Source organism: Pelophylax lessonae, assembly GCF_965119305.1.
Source record: "Pelophylax lessonae genome assembly, chromosome: 8".
NCBI classification, from domain to species: domain Eukaryota; kingdom Metazoa; phylum Chordata; class Amphibia; order Anura; family Ranidae; genus Pelophylax; species Pelophylax lessonae.
In genome coordinates, this window is record NC_138775.1 from 168,625,230 (window position 1) to 168,647,669 (window position 22,440).

Consider the following 22,440-nt stretch of genomic DNA (forward strand, 5'->3'; position numbering starts at 1 on the left):
AGATTTTTCTTAGTAAGTTTAGGTTATTAACCATTTGCACTTCTGAACACACCCACCAAGTGTTTGAAAGTATTGGTAGTATCATAACCTCAGAAGCAATAAGGGAATATCCCAGCATACAACCTGAAATACATGCCGGAAAAAGGTACCTATAGTAATTTATAGTTGGTTATGATGTCTAACACACTGAACATTTTGCTGTTAATTTTCTCCTGTTTTTCAATTGTAATAAAAGTTTAACAGCTGAAGAGCAAACTTTTTTTACATTGCCACTTTTTTTTGTTTTTGTTTTGGGTGGGGCTATTTTATGTTAAACCAAAGGCCACTTGATTTCTTAAGTTCAAATTGCATTTCCTAGAAATAATATTTATACATTTTAAATGTATAGAAGTCGAACAGGTTCACAGATATGAAAACAAGTCTAGAATGCCTTACAGCTTTTTACTTAGAAATAGAGTAGAGCTGTTCAGTTTTGGAATTTTCTTTATCTTTGAAATCGAATTCCTAAATGTAAATGACAGCCTTCTAACCTACAAACACACCTCTCTGGCTCTCACACAAATCCTTCCTTTCTAAATGGCACTCATCCACATGTGATTTACCATCTGGGAAAGGCTGCGCTAAACCTGTTCTACTGCTAACTGACCCATCTGTGGATTGTCATCAACTTTTCAACAGATAGCTGCTTGAATATTAAACAGCTAGTTGAAATTGTACAGCCCTTGTACAGCAGCTTTTATTGCCCCTCCACACAATATGGGCATTTGGCAGTCAATCCACATCTAGTATCTGATGGATTTGGTCATCACTGTTGGTGCCCAATTCAAATTTATACTGTGCAGCCAACAACTGAGAATTTGAAGTGTTACTTTCCAGAACTGGTTGTGTATGGGGAGTGTAAACCTCTGATTTACATATCATTATCCTACAGAAAGAAAGGGTTGTAGAAAAATACAGAAAAATGTCATGCATAATGTATTATTATGTCCATTATTAGGTATAACACTATATACATAGCAGTTCATTTATAAAAGCTTTGCTATGCTCCTCTCTCTGCTCAATCAATATTGAATGCCAAGAAAGGTCTCAGTTTTTACTTATCCATTTGCCGACCGCAATACTTCTACATACACATTGCGATTTGCAGGTGGTTTACCGGAAGCTATCAGCCATGACCCCCAGTATTTTTTATTTTTCAGCTGGCGACTGGCTTTCTCATTGAAGAGGTCCGAGCGGCTAATTAGCCGTTGGATCACTTTCAGAAGCAGCCCACGCCGGTGTCCTTTTTTTTACCAGCGCACCCGAGAAATTATCTGACAGTTTGCGAGGCTGGCAACAGAGGAGACCAGATTATCTCTGATCGCCTCTATGGTCTTGGAGGACTGGAGCGGGATTGTTACATTCCTTACAATAGGAATAAAAGTGATCAAATATATAAAAAAAAAAAATAAAAAAAAAAAGGGACAATGTATAAAAAATAAATAAGAATAAAAAAAAAATTTAAGGTCCCCCATACCCCCGTGCTCGCACGCAGAATCGAAAGCATACGTAAGTCACACACGCATATGTAGACGGTGTTTGCACCACACATGTGAGGTATCACCGCAAATGTTTGAGCAAGAGCAATAATTCTAGCACTAGACCTCCTCTGCAACTCTAAACAGGTAGCCTGTAAAATTTTTTATAGAGCGGTGTATGGAGATTTTTAAGTGTCGTAGTTTGTCGCCATTCCACGAGCGTGCGCAATTGTAAAGCGTGACATGTTGTTAGGTATCTATTTATTCAGTGTAACATCCTCTTTTATAGGTTACCAAAAAATTGGGTTATATATTGTGGTTTTTGTTTTGCATTAAAATTCATTAAAAAATATATTTTATCCCAACAATTGCCACTTTATTCTCTAGGGTCTCTGCAAAAAATTTTTTTTAAAAAATAATAAAAATATATAGAATATTTTCTAGCAAAAAATACTGATTTAAGCTTGTAAACAAAGTGTCAGAAAGGGTATGGTCAGCAAGTAGTTTTAGGAGCAAGAACAGCAATACCCAGACACAGGAGAACTAACCGCCCTCTTACTATCAAGGAATGGGTTACTGAACTCACTTATAATACATGGAGGTACTAACAGCCCGACTCTATGATAAATTTGACCAATCTGTATTCGCCAGGAGTATTTGGATTTACTATATGAGCACTGAAGCAGCCAATTGTAACACTGCAGACTACCAACCCATAGAATAAAACTTAGACTATGACCCTCTTAGTGCTTACCCAACACCCTCCCCTACTCTCTTCCTCCTCCCGTTGTCCCATCGCCCCACTTTTATCAATATTACTCCTAATTCTCTTTCTACCAGGATCCCTACGGAATCCATTCTTTGAGGTCACAAGATATCAGAATACTTATTCCTATTTACTCATACTCATGTTAAATACATAGTCCCTTCTTCAACATTTAAACTCCTGTGACTAACTCCAATTTTCTTCACTCTCTTTACCTTCTTTCATATTAAAAAAATTGTACAATAAACTCTCTACTACAATTTAAAAAATGCTGTGCAAATGCATCAGTGTTTGTGCAAAAGCTGCCAATAATACCCTTGCAAAGGTTTTAAATATGCATAAAAAACACATTCATTCTAAAGAGAAAATAGCCTAAGAACATTTGGCCAGAAGAGAAAATAGCCTAAGACAAGACAAAACAACACTGGATCAGAAGAGAAATAGCCAATGGCAAGCCATAGATGATTTGATTTACTTTCCTGCAACGAAAGAAAATCGCGGGAATGCCTCCCACAGCGCCATTGTGTTCTACCGCAGAAGGGGGGGATGGGGGTGTATGCAGGGTGCCTTCTCAGCCGGGAGGACACAGCTGCAGCTGCAGACAGTAATCACATGCCAAACATCTGACAGGCTGGTTGTACTGAAATAGATCAATGGTTTGACTTCAGTACAACCAGCCTGCCCATGCATACATGGATTAAATCTTGGCCGATCCCTGCTGAACCAGCTGAGATTCGATCTATGTATGGCCGGCTAAAGGCTGGCCATGCATTAAGCAATTTTTTTCCTTCAACCTTTGTATTAGCCCATCCACACATTCAGTGTGGATGGGGGAATCCCTCCCGCTGCGCTATTGTATTCTGACAGCGGAAAGTTTCCCCACCCTCATAATACAATGATTAATGCGGACGGCTATAGCTGCTGGCAGCAATCATATGAAATAACCCAACAGACTGGTTGTACTGAAGTCTTGCAATAGATCAACTTCAATATAACCAGCTGCCTGCCAATATATCAAAAATTGTCTGGTTTCTGCTGAACCCGCCAAATTTTTATCTGTCTATGGGTGGCTTAAAAGAACATTCAACTATAATAGAAAATACTTTACCAAAATTTAATTTGACCACATCTGCACAAAAGGCACACACATTACAAGATACATTGTGTGAAAAGTCCCTAAAACTAATGAGTGAATGCTGATTTATTTGCACAGAACAAATGCATAGGCAGTTTCGCTTGACAAATAGCTATGCAAATTTTTTTTGTAAATAGACGACATAGTGCGAGTCCTAATAATGACTTTGATAATGTTAAGGGGTAATAGAGCACTAGAGATATGTGCAACTACAGTCTTGTAAAGTAGAGATGTAGATAACCTGCGACTCTTAATAGAGACAGGTCTAAGAATGTTTATTTTGCAGATCTGCAGTCAGCATATTATTCAAAGTAGTATGTAAACTAGGGTGTTACTGGGAATACAGAAAGAGCAAGACAAGTTTATCCTGATTGAAAGCCTTGACAAACATGACTGTACAGGGGAGGTTGTATCCGAGATAAAAGATCCTATTGTAATGTACAGGTTATAACACAATGTGGTATTTAGGTACTCTCCCTCCTGCATCATAAATCAAATAAGGTTGGGAGACCCACAATCAGGTTCCTGGACTCCTCTGTCTGTAAGACATGGTTTTGAGAAATTACACCATAACCTCTGGTAATAATGTATTATACGAATAAAAAATCAGGTGCGCTAGACTCATAAGTGTCAACCAATCAGGTTGAGGTGAACCAATGCAATATAGTGCAAAAATGGATGAATCTCAAAACTAATACATATGGTATAGTGAACTGGTGAATATGAACTGATATGTCACAAAGAACAAATACAGTGAATCAATCAACAGTGTGAAAATCAAAATACCACTACAGCATAGGTGAAACAAACATAAAACCAAAGAAATGGGGTGCATAAAGTCCAAAACATCGCATCCATCCGGCCAGCCGAGCCGCCCCTTCACCGGTGACCCCCCCACCAAGATACCGTGTGGACATATTTACTGGCACCAGAGGGGAATAATCCAGATTGAGGTCGCCCAGGATAGAGGACACTGACCATTCAGGAGAGGCTATGATTAGCCCTATACCATTCATCATCCGGTAAGAGGCTCATCCTCTCATTTGAGTGGTGCTCTCTAGTTTCCTTTCACACCTGAGCACCTTTTCCTCATCTGGACTTTTCTTTATACGCCCTTAATTTCTATTCTCTGGTAAGGGGCCAGTCCTTAACCTGGTGGTGGGATCATCTGCACCTGAAGGTGCTTGCTGTGGAATTTCACCTGGATATCTTTGTATCCACTAAAGATATTGTTTTGGACTTTATGCACCCCATTTCTTTGGTTTTATGTTTGTTTCACCTATACTGTAGTGGTATCTTGATTTTCACACTGTTGATTGATTCACTGTATTTGTTCTTTGTGACATATCAGTTCATATTCACCAGTTCACTATACCATATGTATTAGTTTTGAAATTCATCCATTTTTGCACTATATTGCATTGGTTCACCTCAACCTGATTGGTTGACACTTATGAGTTTAGCGCACCTGCTTTTTTATTCATATAATTTTCCCCGATTGGTTCTAAGGTTGCAGCTTTACTTTATTTTCATCCAGCACACTTTTTCTATATATACACAATAATGTATAATACAACTAACACTTTACTGGTAGCATTGTACCACTGGAGCAGCATGGCATATAACCTTTAAAACAGCACAGCATAACTGATAATCCTACTACTGTTTATGGCCCTGTAATATGGCTGTACATTGATTTAGAAAGCAGGCACCACTCTACTTCTAATATAGGGGGAAAGCAAAGTGCCACAGAGGAGCACTGTACTAAATTAAGCATGGGCTGCAATGTAATCTAACTCTGGCACTGTTCCCAACAATATCTACAAAGGAATTAATGGCAAGTGCATATGAAACAGCAAATATTGGTCTTCCTATATACAAGTACCAGGTAATGGCTTGCTCTTGAAGTAAAGCAAAAAGCCATTAAAACCTGTTGATTTTAAAAGTTGTGCAACCAGAAGTGGATTTTTGAAATTCTCCGATACGCACCCTCAGAAGGGTCATTCTTCACATTCCATTGCATTTAAATGGTAAGCAACTCACTATTATAATAAGTTAGAGGAGAACTACAGGTTACATAAAAAAAAACTACAATCATATGCTGCATTTCAGTGCCTGACCCCAAGCTTTTGTCTTTCAAGACTACATATACATTAAAATGTAAAAAGTATCTCTATCAGCCTTTTAACATTATACATATAGAGGGTATGTGCACTCAATCCTTGATAATGTTGAGCCCTGTTTCTAAAAAGGAAGACCACACTAAATACAGTTAGTGATCATTGTTCTGGAATGCGGTAAAACACATCAAAAACGCACCAGAACGCACCTAAACACACCATAAAACGCATTGAAACACACATTATTTAACATTAAGAAAAAAAAGGGGGGGGGGGGTTAAATGCACTGGACCGCATCCAAAAAGCACCTGCATCAAAGCAGCCAGAATGCATCCGGACTGTGTTTCTATGGTGTAAACTATCCCTAAAGGTAAGATTGTCTCATAAAACATTTTTAGTGTATTTGACAAGTACATTTGTATACCTGTATATCATGACTTTGAAGGAAAATTTCACTTAGGCTTCACAAAGCTTCATGAATGAAATTTAGGTCTTTTAGATACAGACTTTATATCTGGATATCTACAGACGTATTAAAGCATTAGTAATACGCAAAAAAAAAAAAAAAAAATAAGCACATCATGAAAGACCTACCTGGAACAAAGCCCTCCAGTGGCACGCTGTCACCGGAGGGCAGGGCTTCGACCCTCACCCAGTCTTCCTTCCAGGTTCACGGGCTGTGGCTGCTTAAGTGGCGATGACGTCACAACCGCGGTGCAGCTCTCTATGGATGGCACGTCGTTCATTGAGAGCGCAGTGCGCATGGGCCAAGGGCATCACTGGTGCTGCTAAAGTAAATATCTTCAAAACAGTGCATGTTTAGGAGATATTTACTGTACCTACAGGTAAGCTTTATTATAAGCTTATTACCTGTAGGTATTAATAAAAAAAATGCCTTTACTGCCACTTTAATTACCAGGCAGCATTCTGATATTTCTACGAGTTGGAGCCTCTCATTACTTTTTAGGTTCAGGTGCCAGCCATAGAGAACAGTATAAATGAACATGCACATTAACTGGTTATCAAGATGAATAGACTTTCTTTTAAGGATAACGGGCAATTTATTGTTCTCCATTGCTTTTATGCAGAGGTAACAGGGCCTTGAAAGAAGAAAAGGCTGTTTTTGGCTGTGGGCAGGATACACCACACTTCTTTATGACAATATACTTTATTCTTCCTGGCTAAAGAAATTGTTTTGTTGTTATTGCAGTATAGCGCCAATTCTGTCCCCCAACTCTGAATGAGCATCTTATTTATCTGTAAGAGTTTTCTAAAATGGTACATGTCATAGAGACAATTCATATTTCCTTAGTCCCGAATACTATATATCATTTGTACCTGATGCCTTGGACTGCTGACTGGCATAACTTGAGGTCCTGGAATGTCCACATGCTCCCAGTTCATCAGGGACAGAAGCACTCTTTGATGAAAGGTCTGAGAATGAAATAAATGTATATACATTTCTAGATTAATATAAGAAATTTACCATAAAAATAGTTATATTATACAATCTGCACTGAAATGTACTTTGCTATATTGTTACTAAAGATGTTCACTCTGTGTATCAATATAAAGAAAAAAATAATAATTTTAGAAATCTTACCAGCAACTCCCAGGTGGAGTTTCACTGTCTCTCGCCCTTTCCGGTCTTCCTGCAGAGAGTCTGGATCTCCAGAAACCGCAATTGAAGTGGCAGTGGAAGGTGGTCTGAAAAAAAAAAAAAAAAAAACATTCCAATAACTGCTGCAAAGTAGATCACCTTGACACGGACACGTGGGTTAAGCATTAGCATACTACTTGCACTATCAAAAACCTGGGCATACCTAATAAACATTGCACTGATAGAAAAAAAAAAAATGCACAAGCAAAGATTACCTTCAGTGAAAGCCACGTACCCAAATGATTAGCAGATCCACAGACAAACGCACCTAGAATTATATGAAAATCTCTACTTTTCCTTTTATAATTGGAACTAAACCCATCTATGTAACTGTAGGGGGCTGGAGGAGCTCAGTTATCAGTAAAGGCGACACACACTAAAAGTAACACTTAAGAGGGGATGTGGGCGGCACAGTGGTGTAGTGGTTAGCCCTTTCACCTAGCAGCAAGAGAGTCGCTGGTTCAAATCCCAACCACGACACTACCTGCCTGGAGTTTGCATGTTCTCTGCCTGTGTGGGTTTCCTCCGGGTACTCCGGTTTCCTCCCACACTCCAAAGACATGCTGGTAGGTTAATTGGATCCTGTATAAAATTGGCCCTACTGTGTATGAATGTGAGTTAGGGTCCTTAGATTGTAAGCTCCTTGAGGGCAGGGACTGATGTAAATGTGCAATGTATATGTAACGCGCTGCGTAAATTGACAGCGCTATATAAGTACCTGAAATAATAATAATATGATAGCGACCTACACATTTTTAAATGGTGATTCTAGCATAGGGATAAACTGTTCAGTCTCAGGTCACTCAACAGGACACGTGGCCACTCAATGAAATAGGACGAGAAGCAGTATAACCTTAACAACTTTCGGACCACCCACTGTGTATTTACGTTGGTAATTTGATGTTAAATATTGGGTTTATGGCAGCAGCAGTAAAACCCCAGTATTTTTTTTTACACAGCTGGCAATCCAGAATCTGATAAAAGTGGTCCTGACAGCGGATTCACCACAAGGTCACTTTTATGGGTAGCGGGAGAGATGCCCCTCCTGCCACTTCCCGGTCGTTTTCCCCACTTACCGGAGCCGTCGGTAGTGGGAAAAATGATCCAACCCTGTGCAGTGATTAGCAGGAAGTCGAGTGAGGGCAAGATAGCCCCCACTTGACTCTATGCCCCTAAATAATAAGTAAATAATATAAAAAAAAATGTAAGCGCTCTATTCCTTTTCGAGTTTGCACGCAGAAGCAAACGCATACGCAAGTCGCGCCCACATAAGTACATGGTATTCAAACCACACATGTGAGGTATTGCCGCAATCAATACAGAGAGAGCAATATTTCTAGCACAAGACCTCCTCTGTAACGCTAAACAGGTTACCTGTAAAAAAATTTAAAGCGTCGCCTTTGAAGATTTTTAGGTACTGTAGTTTGTTGCCATTCCATGAGCGTGCGCAATTTTGAAGCATGACATATTAGGTATCAATTTACTCAGCATAACATCATCTTTCACAATATATAAAAATAAATGGGGCTAACTTTACTCTTTTCTAATTTTTAATTAAAAAAGTGTATTTTTTCCAAAAATATTGCGTTTGTAAGACCTCTGCGCACACACGGTGTGACAAAGTATTGCAATGATCTCCATTTTTTTTTTTTCAAATCCATTTTATTCTCTAGGGTCTCTGCTAAAAAAAATATATATACCGTATGTTTGGGGGCTCTAAGTAATTTTCTAGCAAAAAGTACAGATTTTAACTTGTAAACATCAAATGTCAGAAATAGGCCTGGTCCTTAAGTGGTCAAACTGCATAGTGGGTTCTTTACTGCTAGAACGGTAAGGATGTGGCTCTCCTTTCCACAGTCAGTGGAAAGTGTTAATGATTTAAAAAAACTCTCGGATAGACATCTTAGCATGACAAATATACAGGGATATGGGAAGTGCTAGAGACATAAATACATACACACACGCACACAGGTTGAACTGGATGGACTTATCTTTTAATTCAATCTCACCAACTATGTAACTATTTCCCAAAACAGTTACATTCAAGGCATCCTGTGATTGATAACGGTTACGGTTTGCTTGTATTCTCACCTGAACGGTCAAGCCATCAAATGAATGGTGTCATAACTGATCACATGTGCAGCACCATGGCAGCTACATATCAATTTTGGGGTTAAAATGGCAGCTTCCCTAGCCCTAAAGTAAGGGAGGGTTTAGTTCTAAGTTCAGCTTGGTCCCAACCCCTATACCCTCACCAGCCAATAAGGAGACTTGCCTGTAACTTTGGTTTTACTGATAAATCTGACATGCAGTATTCACTGAGGGTAACCTTGGCTGTCATTTAACAATTCTCTCATTTTTCATAAGTCATTTTACCATCCTAAGGTGTTCCAATTTAACAAACGTTATGCCTTCCCATCGTAAAACACATGCTTAATAAAAAAAGAAATCAACGTTTCTGAAAATGACATTTTTAGCATAAAAATCGGGCCCTCCTCGTAAATCTAACATGCTCCTTCTCCATCAACTAACTTCTTGTAAAATATTATCTGAGCTACTGGTTTGTTGGAAGAAAGTACATAATGCCAACATTACAGAAGGTTGATTACTCACCCCTGCTGCTCCTAGGATTTTGTACAATGGTACTCTAACAGTAGAATAGTTTTATATTATCAAAAGCTCCTTAGCAACCATACACTTCAGTATCTCCCCCAATCACAGGCATGGTATACATCAACCTTTTTCAACCAGTGTGCCCAGGCACCCTGGGGTGCCTTGAGGTTTCTTCAGGGGTGCCTTGGCAAAATGCCAAAATTTACCAAAATTTTTTTCAAAAAAAGGTCATCGTGCACAATTACAACCTTCTAACTGCCGGCGTCCTAACGACCAATGGCATAATCAGTTGAGAAGGAGGATGTCAGTCGTCTGCATAGCATCGTTGTTTGACCCTCCCCTGCCCCTCACATTAGCCTGAAGGATAGGGAAAAACTGAGGGAGAAGAGAAACATTGGAATACTAGTCAGTACCAGTTTACAAAAGTGTATTTGCTTTGGAAGAATAAATCACCTCTAACGTTGGGTGTCCTACTTGGACTTGTGGACGTTGCTGCATTATGTAAGACTATCAGAATTGTTTTTACATTTTAGAATGGGGTGCCTCGAGACTGTCCATAATTTTTAAAGGGTGCCTTGACTGAAAAAAGGTTGAGAAACACTGGTACACATTTACTATTTCAGTAGAAGTTTACACCAACCCCTGCCTAAGCAATTGACAGACTATGAGCCTTCCAAGCAACTGCTGTTTATAGAGGACAAGGCATGGGTTAAAGCTCAAGCAGCACAGAGTACAAAAAGCATTCCCTAAGTAGATGAATTATGATGCATTAGAAAGATAATAGCGAAGCTAACCACAATACATTTGCACAATCAAAAGAAGAAAAAACAAAACTTACCTTTTAAAGCAGGGGTCCCCAGACATGAGTTGCATGCCGATTCCAACCTTCAGAAAGAGAACAGATAATCTAAATATACAAAGGTACAAGTGCAATCTTCAAGGGTTCAATAGGACCCTGTTCACTCCTTAAAGCAGTATTTGTAGCTGCTGACTTTAAAATGTTTCTTTATAGGGTGAAGATCCTCTTTAATGTACTGTATCTAGTTCTGCCTTCCAAGAGCAGTAAAGACAAACCAATGGTACCCTAATGTAGCTATGTGCTAACTGACAACTTTTTCAAATTTTTAGTTTTCGGGTACATACTGTATATGAAGAAAAAATATTTGGGATGAGGGGACCTTATTACTGGGCTAACAAACATCTTTCCTACCCAAAACTGATCATTTGATTTTAGTAGATGACTCACTTGCTTACTATATCTCTTTGAGAAACTAAACCAGCCATAGATGGTTCTAAACTATCTATGGGCAGGTGGATTCCATTGATCGACTTGGGTACAAATGTCATGTCGGAATTTTAGCATGCGATTACTAACAATCGTGTTCTCCTGACAGGGAAGGCTCCCAATTTCCCTCCTGCTGGGAGAACACAATAGCTCCATGGGAGGGATTCCTCCATCAACACTGACTGTGTCAATGAGGAAATCGAGTGATTTTCTTTCCTGCAACCTGTAGTTGTAGGAAAGAAAATCACACCATTTATGGCCTCCTTTAGTTGAATCCAAAAGCTTCTGCTCTCTTTTTCAATAATGTGATGGCAAGTAGATGAAACACACCTTCATCGACCGTAGCAAAATAAGTGATGGTGTTTTATCTGATGACCTTTGCTTTTTTTGATGATCACTATTTTGGCTCCATCTGCTTTTTTCCACTCATTTTATTTCTGCAAAACTGATGTGTGGAGCAAATACCCTGGCTAGTTTGCTCACCTGCAACTGTTTTGTTTTCGGTCTGACAAAGGAGCGTTACTGCGCATGCTCTGAAACGCGTTACCTCCCCCGTGATGTCACCACGTTCCTGCGGTCCACGAGCGAGGCGTGCGTTCCACCACGACCTCGGCTCGGGCCGGGACTTTTCCCTCAGGGCTCCACTTTGTTTTGTTCCATCCCCCCCAACACTGCTGGACAGCTTCTGGGATAGAGAGCCTGTAGGGAGCCTTGTGAAAGAGAACCCTTGTGATGTCTCATCATGCCTGCTTTTATTAATGATCATGTAAGTGACTCTTGATTTTATGTAATAAATGGTTTACATTGTACTCAGAGGCGCCTTCCTCTTTCCTTTTTATGTATCCTTTGGAGCGTGCTTCTGCTCCCTGGAAAAGCAGCCCTGGGGACAGTAAAGACACCATTCACCTATACTAGAGGCCAACATCGGGTACTGAAAAGCCTGATTGCTCCCACAGAAGGGCCCTGGGACTCCTATATATGAACTGTTTTGTTTTGTCTGAGGTTGATGGCGACTAGATAAAAATATAAAAATGGTGTATGTAAGGCCAGTACCACTGGTATTCTCATTTTTATCCATCTTCCACAGCTGTTACAAGAGAGGTCTCTCATTCTCTGGTTGGCATTTTTGTATTTTACATCTTTATGGTGACTCGTGGTTAAAAGACTGCAAAGTCTAGAATATCTCACTTTTACAGAGCTGCTTTTTTCTTTTTCTATGTACTTTTTTGTGTTTGTATATTCACACACATTGCATGCTGCTTTTCCAGACTACATAAAGCGGAGTTCCGGGCAAAAAAAAATGTACCTAAAAATACCCCCGGGACACTCAGGGCTAGTGCATTTAGGCAACGATAGCCTCTGAACTGTCCCCTGTTTCACTTACCTTTTAGAAGAAATACTTACCTTGAAAATGTCTTGTCCAGCACTGCCATATCAGGTGTGGGCAGCTGAAGCCGGAGCGTCCTCTTCGGTGTCCTACTCGGTGACGTCGGAGTCCCAGAATGCCCTGCATGCCCAGAAGTTGTTCAGCAGGGAATGACGTGCCTGAACCGGAAGTGACGAGCAGGGCCGGTGCCGTCGCATTGACTCCTGGGATCGATGACGCTCATCTCCCAGGAGTCAATGCAAGGAGGAAGGGAAGGCGCGTGCTGCGGCCGCAGAGGGAGGAAGAGGAAGGAAGGAAATTATATTTTCATTAAAAACAAGGTAAGTGGAACAAAAAAAAATGTTAATTATCCGATTCTTTTTCAGGTTTGTGTAAGCTAGCAGACGGTGAAAAGTTTTTTTTTTAGGGTGGAACTCCGCTTTAAGTGCTGACAGCTGACTTTTTAGATCACCTATGGAACATCTCACTGATACAGTTTAAAAATATGAAATCCAGTACGCAAACTGGACTGTCTCCGCCAATAACAGAGTTGTTATTTTTGTGTGATCTTAATGGGAAGATGTATAAAGGAAAGCATTTAGGCTGACCTCTCAGAAAATGATAGCTGTCCGGCCTGAGTGTCTTACTAATCCATTAAACTACTTGGAAGTCCATAATCTAGAAAAGTAAGCAACTTGCGTGTTCTGACTTCAGCCGAACTTGCTGCATACTCTTTACACCCAGTGGTTCAAAGAATTGCTAGTATTTATGGCAGAAGGTCATCAAATGAGCCTACAAACTTCCTATGTATGTTTCTGTTAATAAAAGAAAGACGTAAATGGCAGCTATCATTGTCCGTTGTTCAGACACTTCTGAACTTGTGATAGGTGAATCTGTTTAGTATGGGTTACATCACTGCGCTCTGTGCTGCCTTATCACATAAACCCCTTAAAGCCCTCTACAAGAAGTGGTATGCTGATTAAATTTGCTTAAAACAAAGGACATTGGCTTTTGCCCAGGTAGATAAGGTAACAATGTCAGACCAAAACACAAAAGCTGGATCTCAACATAAATTCATAATACAGTTGCTCCTATTATCACATGAAAATGCTTGTGCTCACATCCTGTTATTTTTTTAAAGCAAATATAATGGGAACACACTAATGAGACAATGGAAAACCACTGTATTCTCTCGGCACAGAGCTTTTAGGAATAACAGGTTTTCAGCAGAGCCCTCTGGGCTGTGTATAAAATATAATGGGAGAGAGAAATGAGGCCGACATAAGATGTGTTCACATCCCAGAGCGCTAAGTGCATTAGCCAGGAAGAAGAAGATTTAATAATTCACTCTCTTCAAATACACGGTGATTAACCTTCCAGTAATAATGTGATGTTTCCTAGCCCATTGCAACAGCATTCAGCTACAGTACACATAGGTTAAGCATTTGGTATTCAGGGTTCATATTTTTCATAGCAAAGTAATCAATGCTAAAAATGTTGCTAATAAAATAGAAAATTTTGCGTTCCACTGACTATTACAAGATGCATAGAATACACAACTAGTTATTCTCTGAAGCAACTAAAGGGATTACTGCTACCAGTAAAGATATTTATATGTAACCCCATGCAGCATAACTGTGTCAAAGAATATGCCCATGTCAGGGAATGGGAATTAGAGAGTGAGTGGTTAATTGGCATTTCCATTGAATCCCTGAGTTTTGGGATAACCACTCAAAGCTCTAAAGCAGGGATGGTGGATCACTTAATGGCGGATCGTGCTCTGGATCCAGACCGAGTGACATTCCCATCCGAAACGGCGCAGCCCTGTCATTTATGAGCTGGGTTGCTCTTTCTCTTTGTCCTTTCTGCAGCTTACATTCCCCTCCTGCTTCCCCTAGTGCTGCCACGATATTATCCTTGCAGCAGGGCAGGTGGAGGACAGAAGAGGCGGCAGGGCTGGATGGAGCTGCAACCAGGTGATTGGTTGCTAGGACGCTGGGTGGTCCTAGAAACCAATCACCAGCTTGCTAACAAGAAAAGTTGGATAGCCTGTGTAAGGTAGGACTGAAAGGGAAGGGGGGCACTGTTATAAAGGGGTTTGAGGACATTGCTATAAAGAGGTGGGGGGGTGAGGAAACTGCTATAAAGAGGGCACAGGAAACTGCTATAAAAGGGGGCTCAGGACATTGCTATATAAAGAGGGGTGAGGACAGTGCTATGAAGTGGGGGCTAAAGGGGGTGGGTCACATTAACATGAAGGGGAAACTGTGACATAAAGAGGGGTTACTGTGATGCATAGAGGGACTGTGACGTAAAGGGAGAGAATGTGATGTGGGGTGGGAACTATGATGTAAAGGGGGAGTAACTGTGATGTGAAGGGGGTAATGAAGACACAGATGTAAAGGGGGGACTGTGATATGCTGGGGTAACTGATGTAAGAAAAAAACATTTTTACTGACCAGACCTCTGTGAATTTTAATTCTATGCCACTGCTCTAAAGTAATGCAATTTAACACTTTATGTCAAAGAAAGGGTGGCACCCAAGTGCCTTCACAGTGTTGACATGCAAATCCAATGACCGATAAAAGAAATCCCTTTCCATGAAAGCAAAACCCCAAGGCATACATTTTCTCCCAGAATTAATTTACTGGTTTGCTAGGCAGCCATTTGTAATGTCAGGCAATGGTATTGTAGATGATCTAAAGATCTACCCGAGTGATTTCACCCTCAACAGCTATAATTATCCAATGATTCAATCATCTTAGACCAAATGTTTTCTTTATGGGTAATAGAACAGTTAACAAGCCGTTTAATAAGTTTATCTAGTGTCTGCCATTCTCTCTTACCTTTAAAATAGAATTATCCTGCCGGGTATTCTTTGTGTCATATCCCTCTAGGAGACATCGACGGGTTGTATTGCCAGACCCAGCAAACTCTGCAAGGTTGAGATCTGCAAAGCCAAGCTTAAACCACAAAGAGATATGAACATTCCAGAGGTAACTGCAAGGGATGGTCATATACTTAATCTGTGTATTAGTCCTAAAACCCAGCTTCAGCCTTTATTTTTAGATAGGCAGAAAAGAAAACCCTTCTGTGAAATTGTTATTGCTCTGTGAGAACCCTATTGGGGAGACGTTGCCCCACTTCCTGTTCCCCTGACAGTGGGAAAACAAAAAAAAGGCAACCATCATCACCAGGGCAGGAAGACACAGATAACAGCCAGAAAAAAATTCAAATCCTTCTCTGTTTTAGTGAAAACTGTGTTTTGCTCCAGTTTGTGTCCGCTGGGAAGATTTCCTATCACTTTTTGTACTGACAGGAAGTAGAGGGAGATCTCCTCAGAGGGAGAAGAGCTCATATGTCAAGCTATTCTGGCCACTTTATTATGCAAGGCCAACATAATCGTCCATTATTTATTTTATAATATTATATGAAGGACTGTACTAATATTAAATATGCCCTTAGAAAAATCAAAAAAGCGTCGCACTAATATTAAATATGCCCGTATAAAATCAAAAAAGTGCCGCACTCCTGTCCAGCTAACCTACTGTAGTGCAGGCTTGAAAACAGCCTCAGCCCGTGATTCTCCACCAATGGCACGGAGACTACCCTAGCGTTAAGCTCCAGTGAGCGGAGTGAAACATGTCATACGGCGTGGCTTTGGTGGATACTCATGGGCTGAGGCCATTTTTAAGTCTACACTAGGTTGGCTGGACAGGAGTGTGGCGCTTCTATGGTTTTATTAATGCATCGCTTTGGATAAGCACCTATGGCAATCTGCACCTTTCTTTCTGGTGACTGCAGAAGTTTGGTTTCCCCAGCTTGAGCGGCATTCATAATCAAGCACCAAGGTCACATTTAATATGCCCTGACTGTTGCTCAGTTATGTGGCCATTTTAATTGAAAAACAATATTAAAAATGACAAAAATATGTTCAAAAACATCATGAGTGTTTCAAACATACCGGTGCAGATGTTCATCCTGTAAATATCACATTAATTGCAGAAAAAGTCAAATTAAGGGCTCATTCCCACATTGACATTTTAGTGCCACCTTCATACTGCTTGCATACCGTATAATAAGCTCTGCGCAATGTTTTGCAACAGCACAGTTTATAGATATATATACATGGCACTTTTCCACTGCAAGTACTGGCTCGGCTCTACTCGGCCCTGCTTGGCCCGGTTTGCTTTTCCACTGCTGGTACCGCATGGTACGGTGTTGGAACGGTTCGGTACGGTACGGTATGGTTTGTTTTTCCACTGTTTATAGTACTGATAAGTAGAGGGCAGGATTACTCTGTGGTTGCACCGCCTCTACTGCCGCATAAACAATGACAGTGATGATTATTGACCAATCACTGCCTTGTAGTGAGGACCAATCAGGCTGCATGGGAGGGGATGTGGAATTTAGTACCGGTACGGTATGATTGGAACCACAATCGAGTAGGTACTGTTTTTCAGAGCCGTACCGTTCGGTTCCATGCAGTGGAAAAGCGCCGCCGTACCGTACCGAACCGTTCCTACACCATACCATGTGGTACCAGCAGTGGAAAAGCAAAAAAGTGAGCCGTACCGTTCGGTTCCATGCAGTGGAAAAGCGCCATTAGATTATATATATATATATATATATATATATATATATATATATATATATATATATATATATATATATATATACACACAGTGGGTACGGAAAGTATTCAGACCCCCTTAAATTTTTCACTCTTTGTTATATTGCAGCCATTTGCTAAAATCATTTAGGTTCATTCTTCTTCCTCATGAATGTACACATAGCACCCCATACTGACAGAAAAACACAGAATTGTTGACATTGTTGCAGATTTATTAAAAAAGAAAAACTGAAATATCACATGGTCCTAAGTATTCAGACCCTTTGCTGTGACACTCATATATTTAACTCAGGTGCTTTCCATTTCTTCTGATCATCCTTGAGATGGTTCTACACCTTCATTTGAGTCCAGCTGTGTTTGATTATACTGATTGGACTTGATTAGGAAAGCCACACACCTGTCTATACAAGACCTTCCAGATCACAATGCATGTCAGAGCAAATGAGAATCATGAGGTCAAAGGAACTGCCTGAAGAGCTCAGAGACTGAATTGTGGCAAGGCACAGATCTGGCCAAGGTTACAAAAAGATTTCTGCTTAAGGTTCCTAAGAGCACAGTGGCCTCCATAATCCTCAAATGGAAGACATTTGGGACGACCAGAACCCTTCCTAGAGCTGGCCGTCCGGCCAAACTGAGCTATCGGGGGAGAAGAGCCTTGGTGAGAGAGGTAAAGAAGAACCCAAAGATCACTGTGGCTGAGCTCCAGAGATGCAGTCAGGAGATGGGAGAAAGTTGTAGAAAGTCAACCATCACTGCAGCCCTCCACCAGTCGGGGCTTTATGGCAGAGTGGCACGACGGAAGCCTCTCCTCAGTGTAAGACACATGAAAGCCTGCATGGAGTTTGCTAAAAAACACCTCAAGGACTCCAAGATGGTGAGAAATAAGATTCTCTGGTCTGATGAGACCAAAAAAGAACTTTTTGGCCTTAATTCTAAGGGGTATGTGTGGAGAAAACCAGGCACTGCTCATCACCTGTCCAATACAGTCCCAACAGTGAAGCATGGTGGTGGCAGCATCATGCTGTGGGGGTGTTTTTCAGCTGCAGGGACAGGACGACTGGTTGCAATCGAGGGAAAGATGAATGCGGCCAAGTACAGGGATATCCTGGACAAAAACCTTCTCCAGAGTGCTCTGGACCTCAGACTGGGCCGAAGGTTTACCTTCCAACAAGACAATGACCCTAAGCACACAGCTAAAATAACGAAGGAGTGGCTTCACAACAACTCCGTGACTGTTCTTGAATGGCCCAGCCAGAGCCCCGACTTAAACCCAATTGAGCATCTCTGGAGAGACCTAAAAATGGCTGTCCACCAACGTTTACCATCCAACCTGACAGAACTGGAGAGGATCTGCAAGGAGGAATGGCAGAGGATCCCCAAATCCAGGTGTGAAAGACTTGTTGCATCTTTCCAAAAAGACTCCTGGCTGTATTAGATCAAAAGGGGGCTTCTACTAAATACTGAGCAAAGGGTCTGAATACTTAGGACCATGTGATATTTCAGTTTTTCTTTTTTAATAAATCTGCAACAATGTCAACAATTCTGTGTTTTTCTGTCAGTATGGGGTGCTATGTGTACATTCATGAGGAAGAAGAATGAACTTAAATGATTTTAGCAAATGGCTGCAATATAACAAAGAGTGAAAAATTTAAGGGGGTCTGAATACTTTCCGTACCCACTGTATATTTTTTTTTTTTTTTAATACAAAAAACTTTAATCTTTAAAGTCAAAATTCATGCATGCCGAGTTTAGACTGGAGAGTTCCTCAAGCACATCTTCCACAGTAATAAATGATGCTTAAAAAAAAAAAAATACTAAAACATGCATGCTGGTCCATAGATATTTACCTTAGCATACGCTTTCCCCCCTTTCAGCTCCTGAAACACATAGGAAACATTTCAGAATAGTAAGAAGTAGTCTTTTCAAATGAGGTTTCTATCAACATACAGGTATGCCAATACTACTTTATTCCTTTCTGGTTCCAACTCCAACCAGGGAAGGCAGTAAGAATGCAGAAAAGAATAGTGGAGATGGTGTTCATAGTAAGAAATTTGATTCTTCCTTTTATGCTGACCTTCATCAACCTCTGAAGTTGGAATAAATGATAAACTGTGCCTTACCCAAGTACCAAACATCCTATTACAACTAAAGCACAAATTTGGTGAAGACTTCATGTTCTATCCTTCCAAACTCCAGTGAGGAGAAGAAGAAGGGAAAAACTGAGAATGGAGGACAGGCCAGAATATGAGGGACCATAGCCTCTTCCACCCTGCTTCCATTCAATGCATCCCCTCCACAGGGAAGAAACACAATATTTAAAGTAGTTGTAAACCTCAGATATAAAATATGAACAAAGCATATCCCTCTATAGTGTGTACTTATCTCGATTAAGAGCACTATGTGTCAATTCTGTTTTTTGCCTCCTTCCGCTGCTATCAGCATGAGTAACTTCTGACAGGTTTTCCAAAATTATGACAGGTGAGTGATCTCCAGATGATTGACAGCCTCAGCTCTGTTCCCGTGTGCTGTATGGAGAGCGGAGTGTTACCCTTGCCTCCAAGAGCTCTCCCCACAAAGCTCTGCAGTATGTTACATAGTTAGTGAGGTTGAAAAAAGACATCAGTCCATCCAGTTCAACCTATGATGTGTGTGTGTGTTTGCTGTTAACCGTACATTGTATACCCCTGTATGTTGTGGTCTTTAAGGTGCCCATCTAAAAGTTTTTTGAAATTTTCGATGCTGCCTGCTGATACGACTGCTTGTGGAAGAGAATTCCACATCCTTACTGCTCTTACAGTGAAGAACCCCCTGTGTATTTTAAGGTTAAACCGCCTTTCCTCTAGTTTTAGTGAGTGGCCACGTGTCTTATTGTTTTCCCTTTCTCTGAATAGTTTGTTCCTGATGCTAGGGTCGCCAGTACAGTATTTGTACATGGATATCATATCCCCCCCTCAATCATCTTTTTTCCAGAGAGAATAAGTTCAGTGCTTGTAGTCTTTCCATTTCCCTAATTATGTTTGTTGCCCTTCTCTGGACTCTCTCCAGTTCCAGCATATCCTTCCTGAGGACCGGTGCCCAGAACTGGACAGCAAACTTCAGCTCTTCCCCCCCTTTGTTCGGATGTAGAGAAGAAAGAGCTGCAGATAAACAGGTCCACCTATGTAGAAGGATTTGTTTCATCTTCGTGTATCTCCTGAGGATAATCACTTCACTGGGTATACGTAAGGTTTACAACCACTTTAATGATAACAACAGATGGACTTCGTTTCAATTTTTATCTGGCAACTTGCTTCCTGTCTTGGTGGTAGGACTTTCTATCTCTCATATGCTGTTCTGGGAGACGACTGGAAAAAAAGCTAACTGGAGGTCAGCAATGTGTCCCCACAAGTCTCTTTCTGAGGCCTGCAGATAATAGCCTGTTTTAGGTAAAGTAGTAGTGGTCTTACCTTACGGACAGACACCCTGCAGACACATGGATCCAAGATCCCGGAGGCAGCACTTGCACTCATCTTGCACATAAAGGAGAACCTTTTCTTCCAATGGACACTGTTCGCTTGGACAACTTCCCTATAAAAAAAAAAAACATGACAACACTGAGCTAAATCAACACAAGGGTTTTATTAACATACACGTCTTGTCAACCCCAACCCAAGAGCAACCATTAGCACCAGCCAATATTTATGACGAGTCCACAAATTAGCCAGAGTTCACTATTTTGTCACTTTTTTCCCCTGTGCAATGGCTTTTTATACTGAGCAGGTTGAGGTACACTTTGACCCGAGCCTGTACCTACAGAATTATCACCTGACACCACATATGACTTTCTTAGTCAGATTTGAATAAGCATTCCTCTACACCTGATGATTGGTTGCTTAGGGTACAGAGCATTGGCCTGTGGGGCACAGGATATGATTGTGCCACACAACCAAGGTGTGACTGCTAATCAATGGAGATTTGTGGGTAATCCATCCTGCATGGGGCTAGGGCAATACAATACATGGAATGAGCTCTGCATAAAGGCATCATTCTCCAAATGCAACTATCAGAAAACCTATCCAAAATGGCACTCAGGTGGGTAGGGAGTACACATTTACACAATTGATGCTCTGGCCACCTTTCATCCAAAATTAAACTTGGTGATCCTTGTATCCACTGCAAGTCTAGCAGACTGGATCTGTATAACTGGAAACAACATATTCTCTGCAGTCTCGAATGATTCCAAATACCAAAATGCCAAATCATTGTCATTAAGTGTATTTGCCAAAAAAAACGTCATCTTTTTTTTTTTTTTTTGGCTCTCTTTGCCAACAATCATCTAAGTTCTGTAAAATGAGCCTCGTATATTCTTTTGCTTAGGATTTAGGTTGCATGAAGGAGCCACATTTTTCTGAAATGATGGCAAATAGGAGGCACTTCTTTTAATTAAGAAGTAAGCTGTGCTGACCTGTGGCCTATTAATTTGTGTGACTTGTCCACTGGGTCTGCTTTAATGCATGGAGGGTCAGCTGGTGGGTCATCATCCCATCTATGGCTGCAGAAGTTATTTTCTGTTGTTGCCAACTGAGGTTTGTCTATGTGAGCAGCAATAAAAAGCTGGTATGGTGTGCCAATCATAATACGCAGCTATTGCTACTCTCTGTGTACCAGGCAGGGGGTACTGCTATGCTCAGTGACAACATCCACATGCTCTTGGTAGTATTGGGCAAGAAACCCCTAATTCATTTTGCCAGTGCTGAAAAAGGCCATCTTCATAATTGATAAGGATGCCTAGCTTGCTAGGAAGATAGTGAGGATGCCAATATTCATGCAGCTACAGAGCTCCCGGAGATAAGCATGAACTTTAATGGAAAACCTCTACTGGAAAAATATGAAGGCTGCCATTGCCAACCTCTCATGTTGGAAATGCTATTTATCTGGTTTTCCTGCCGACTCACAGCCCAAAACAATTATTCAGGACAGGGTTTCTGACTTTACTCTGACCTTCCTTTCCGCCTTTTTTAGGTCAGCCAGGCAACTATCGTTTTTAAAAGGATATCAAAAATGGCAGTCCCTATATTGTATTGGTTTTCTGCAACTTGGCAGCCAAAGATGTTCTTTTAGTTTTGGGTAAGACTTTTTATTTCAGTCAGGTCTGTAACCACATTAGGGAGATTTTACTTTACTTCCTGTCGTTATAATGACCCTTGAAAAAAATATGGGGTGTGGTAGTCACCTGGAAAGGAAAGCATGGACATTGTCAAAATGTCTAATCCTTCGCAAAAATGTACTAAAATGTGTTTTGTCTCATCATTGGAGAGATTTCCTATCAGACAAGAATTACGGAGAAATCTCCCCGGGTGGGACAC

General features: G+C 40.8%; 1 protein-coding gene across 1 annotated transcript in view; it reads right to left on the reverse strand.

Annotated features, from left to right (window-relative positions):
* EEIG2 (EEIG family member 2) overlaps positions 1-22,440 on the reverse strand; it is a 56,164-nt gene that overhangs the window by 12,706 nt on the left and 21,018 nt on the right. The window contains exons 2-7 of the mRNA XM_082264922.1: positions 20,542-20,662; positions 18,943-18,972; positions 15,309-15,425; positions 10,650-10,696; positions 7,142-7,245; positions 6,877-6,972 (exon numbers count right to left, since the gene is read on the reverse strand). Coding sequence (XP_082121048.1) covers positions 6,877-6,972; positions 7,142-7,245; positions 10,650-10,696; positions 15,309-15,425; positions 18,943-18,972; positions 20,542-20,662 — 515 coding nt within the window. The remainder of the gene's footprint in view (positions 1-6,876; positions 6,973-7,141; positions 7,246-10,649; positions 10,697-15,308; positions 15,426-18,942; positions 18,973-20,541; positions 20,663-22,440) is intronic.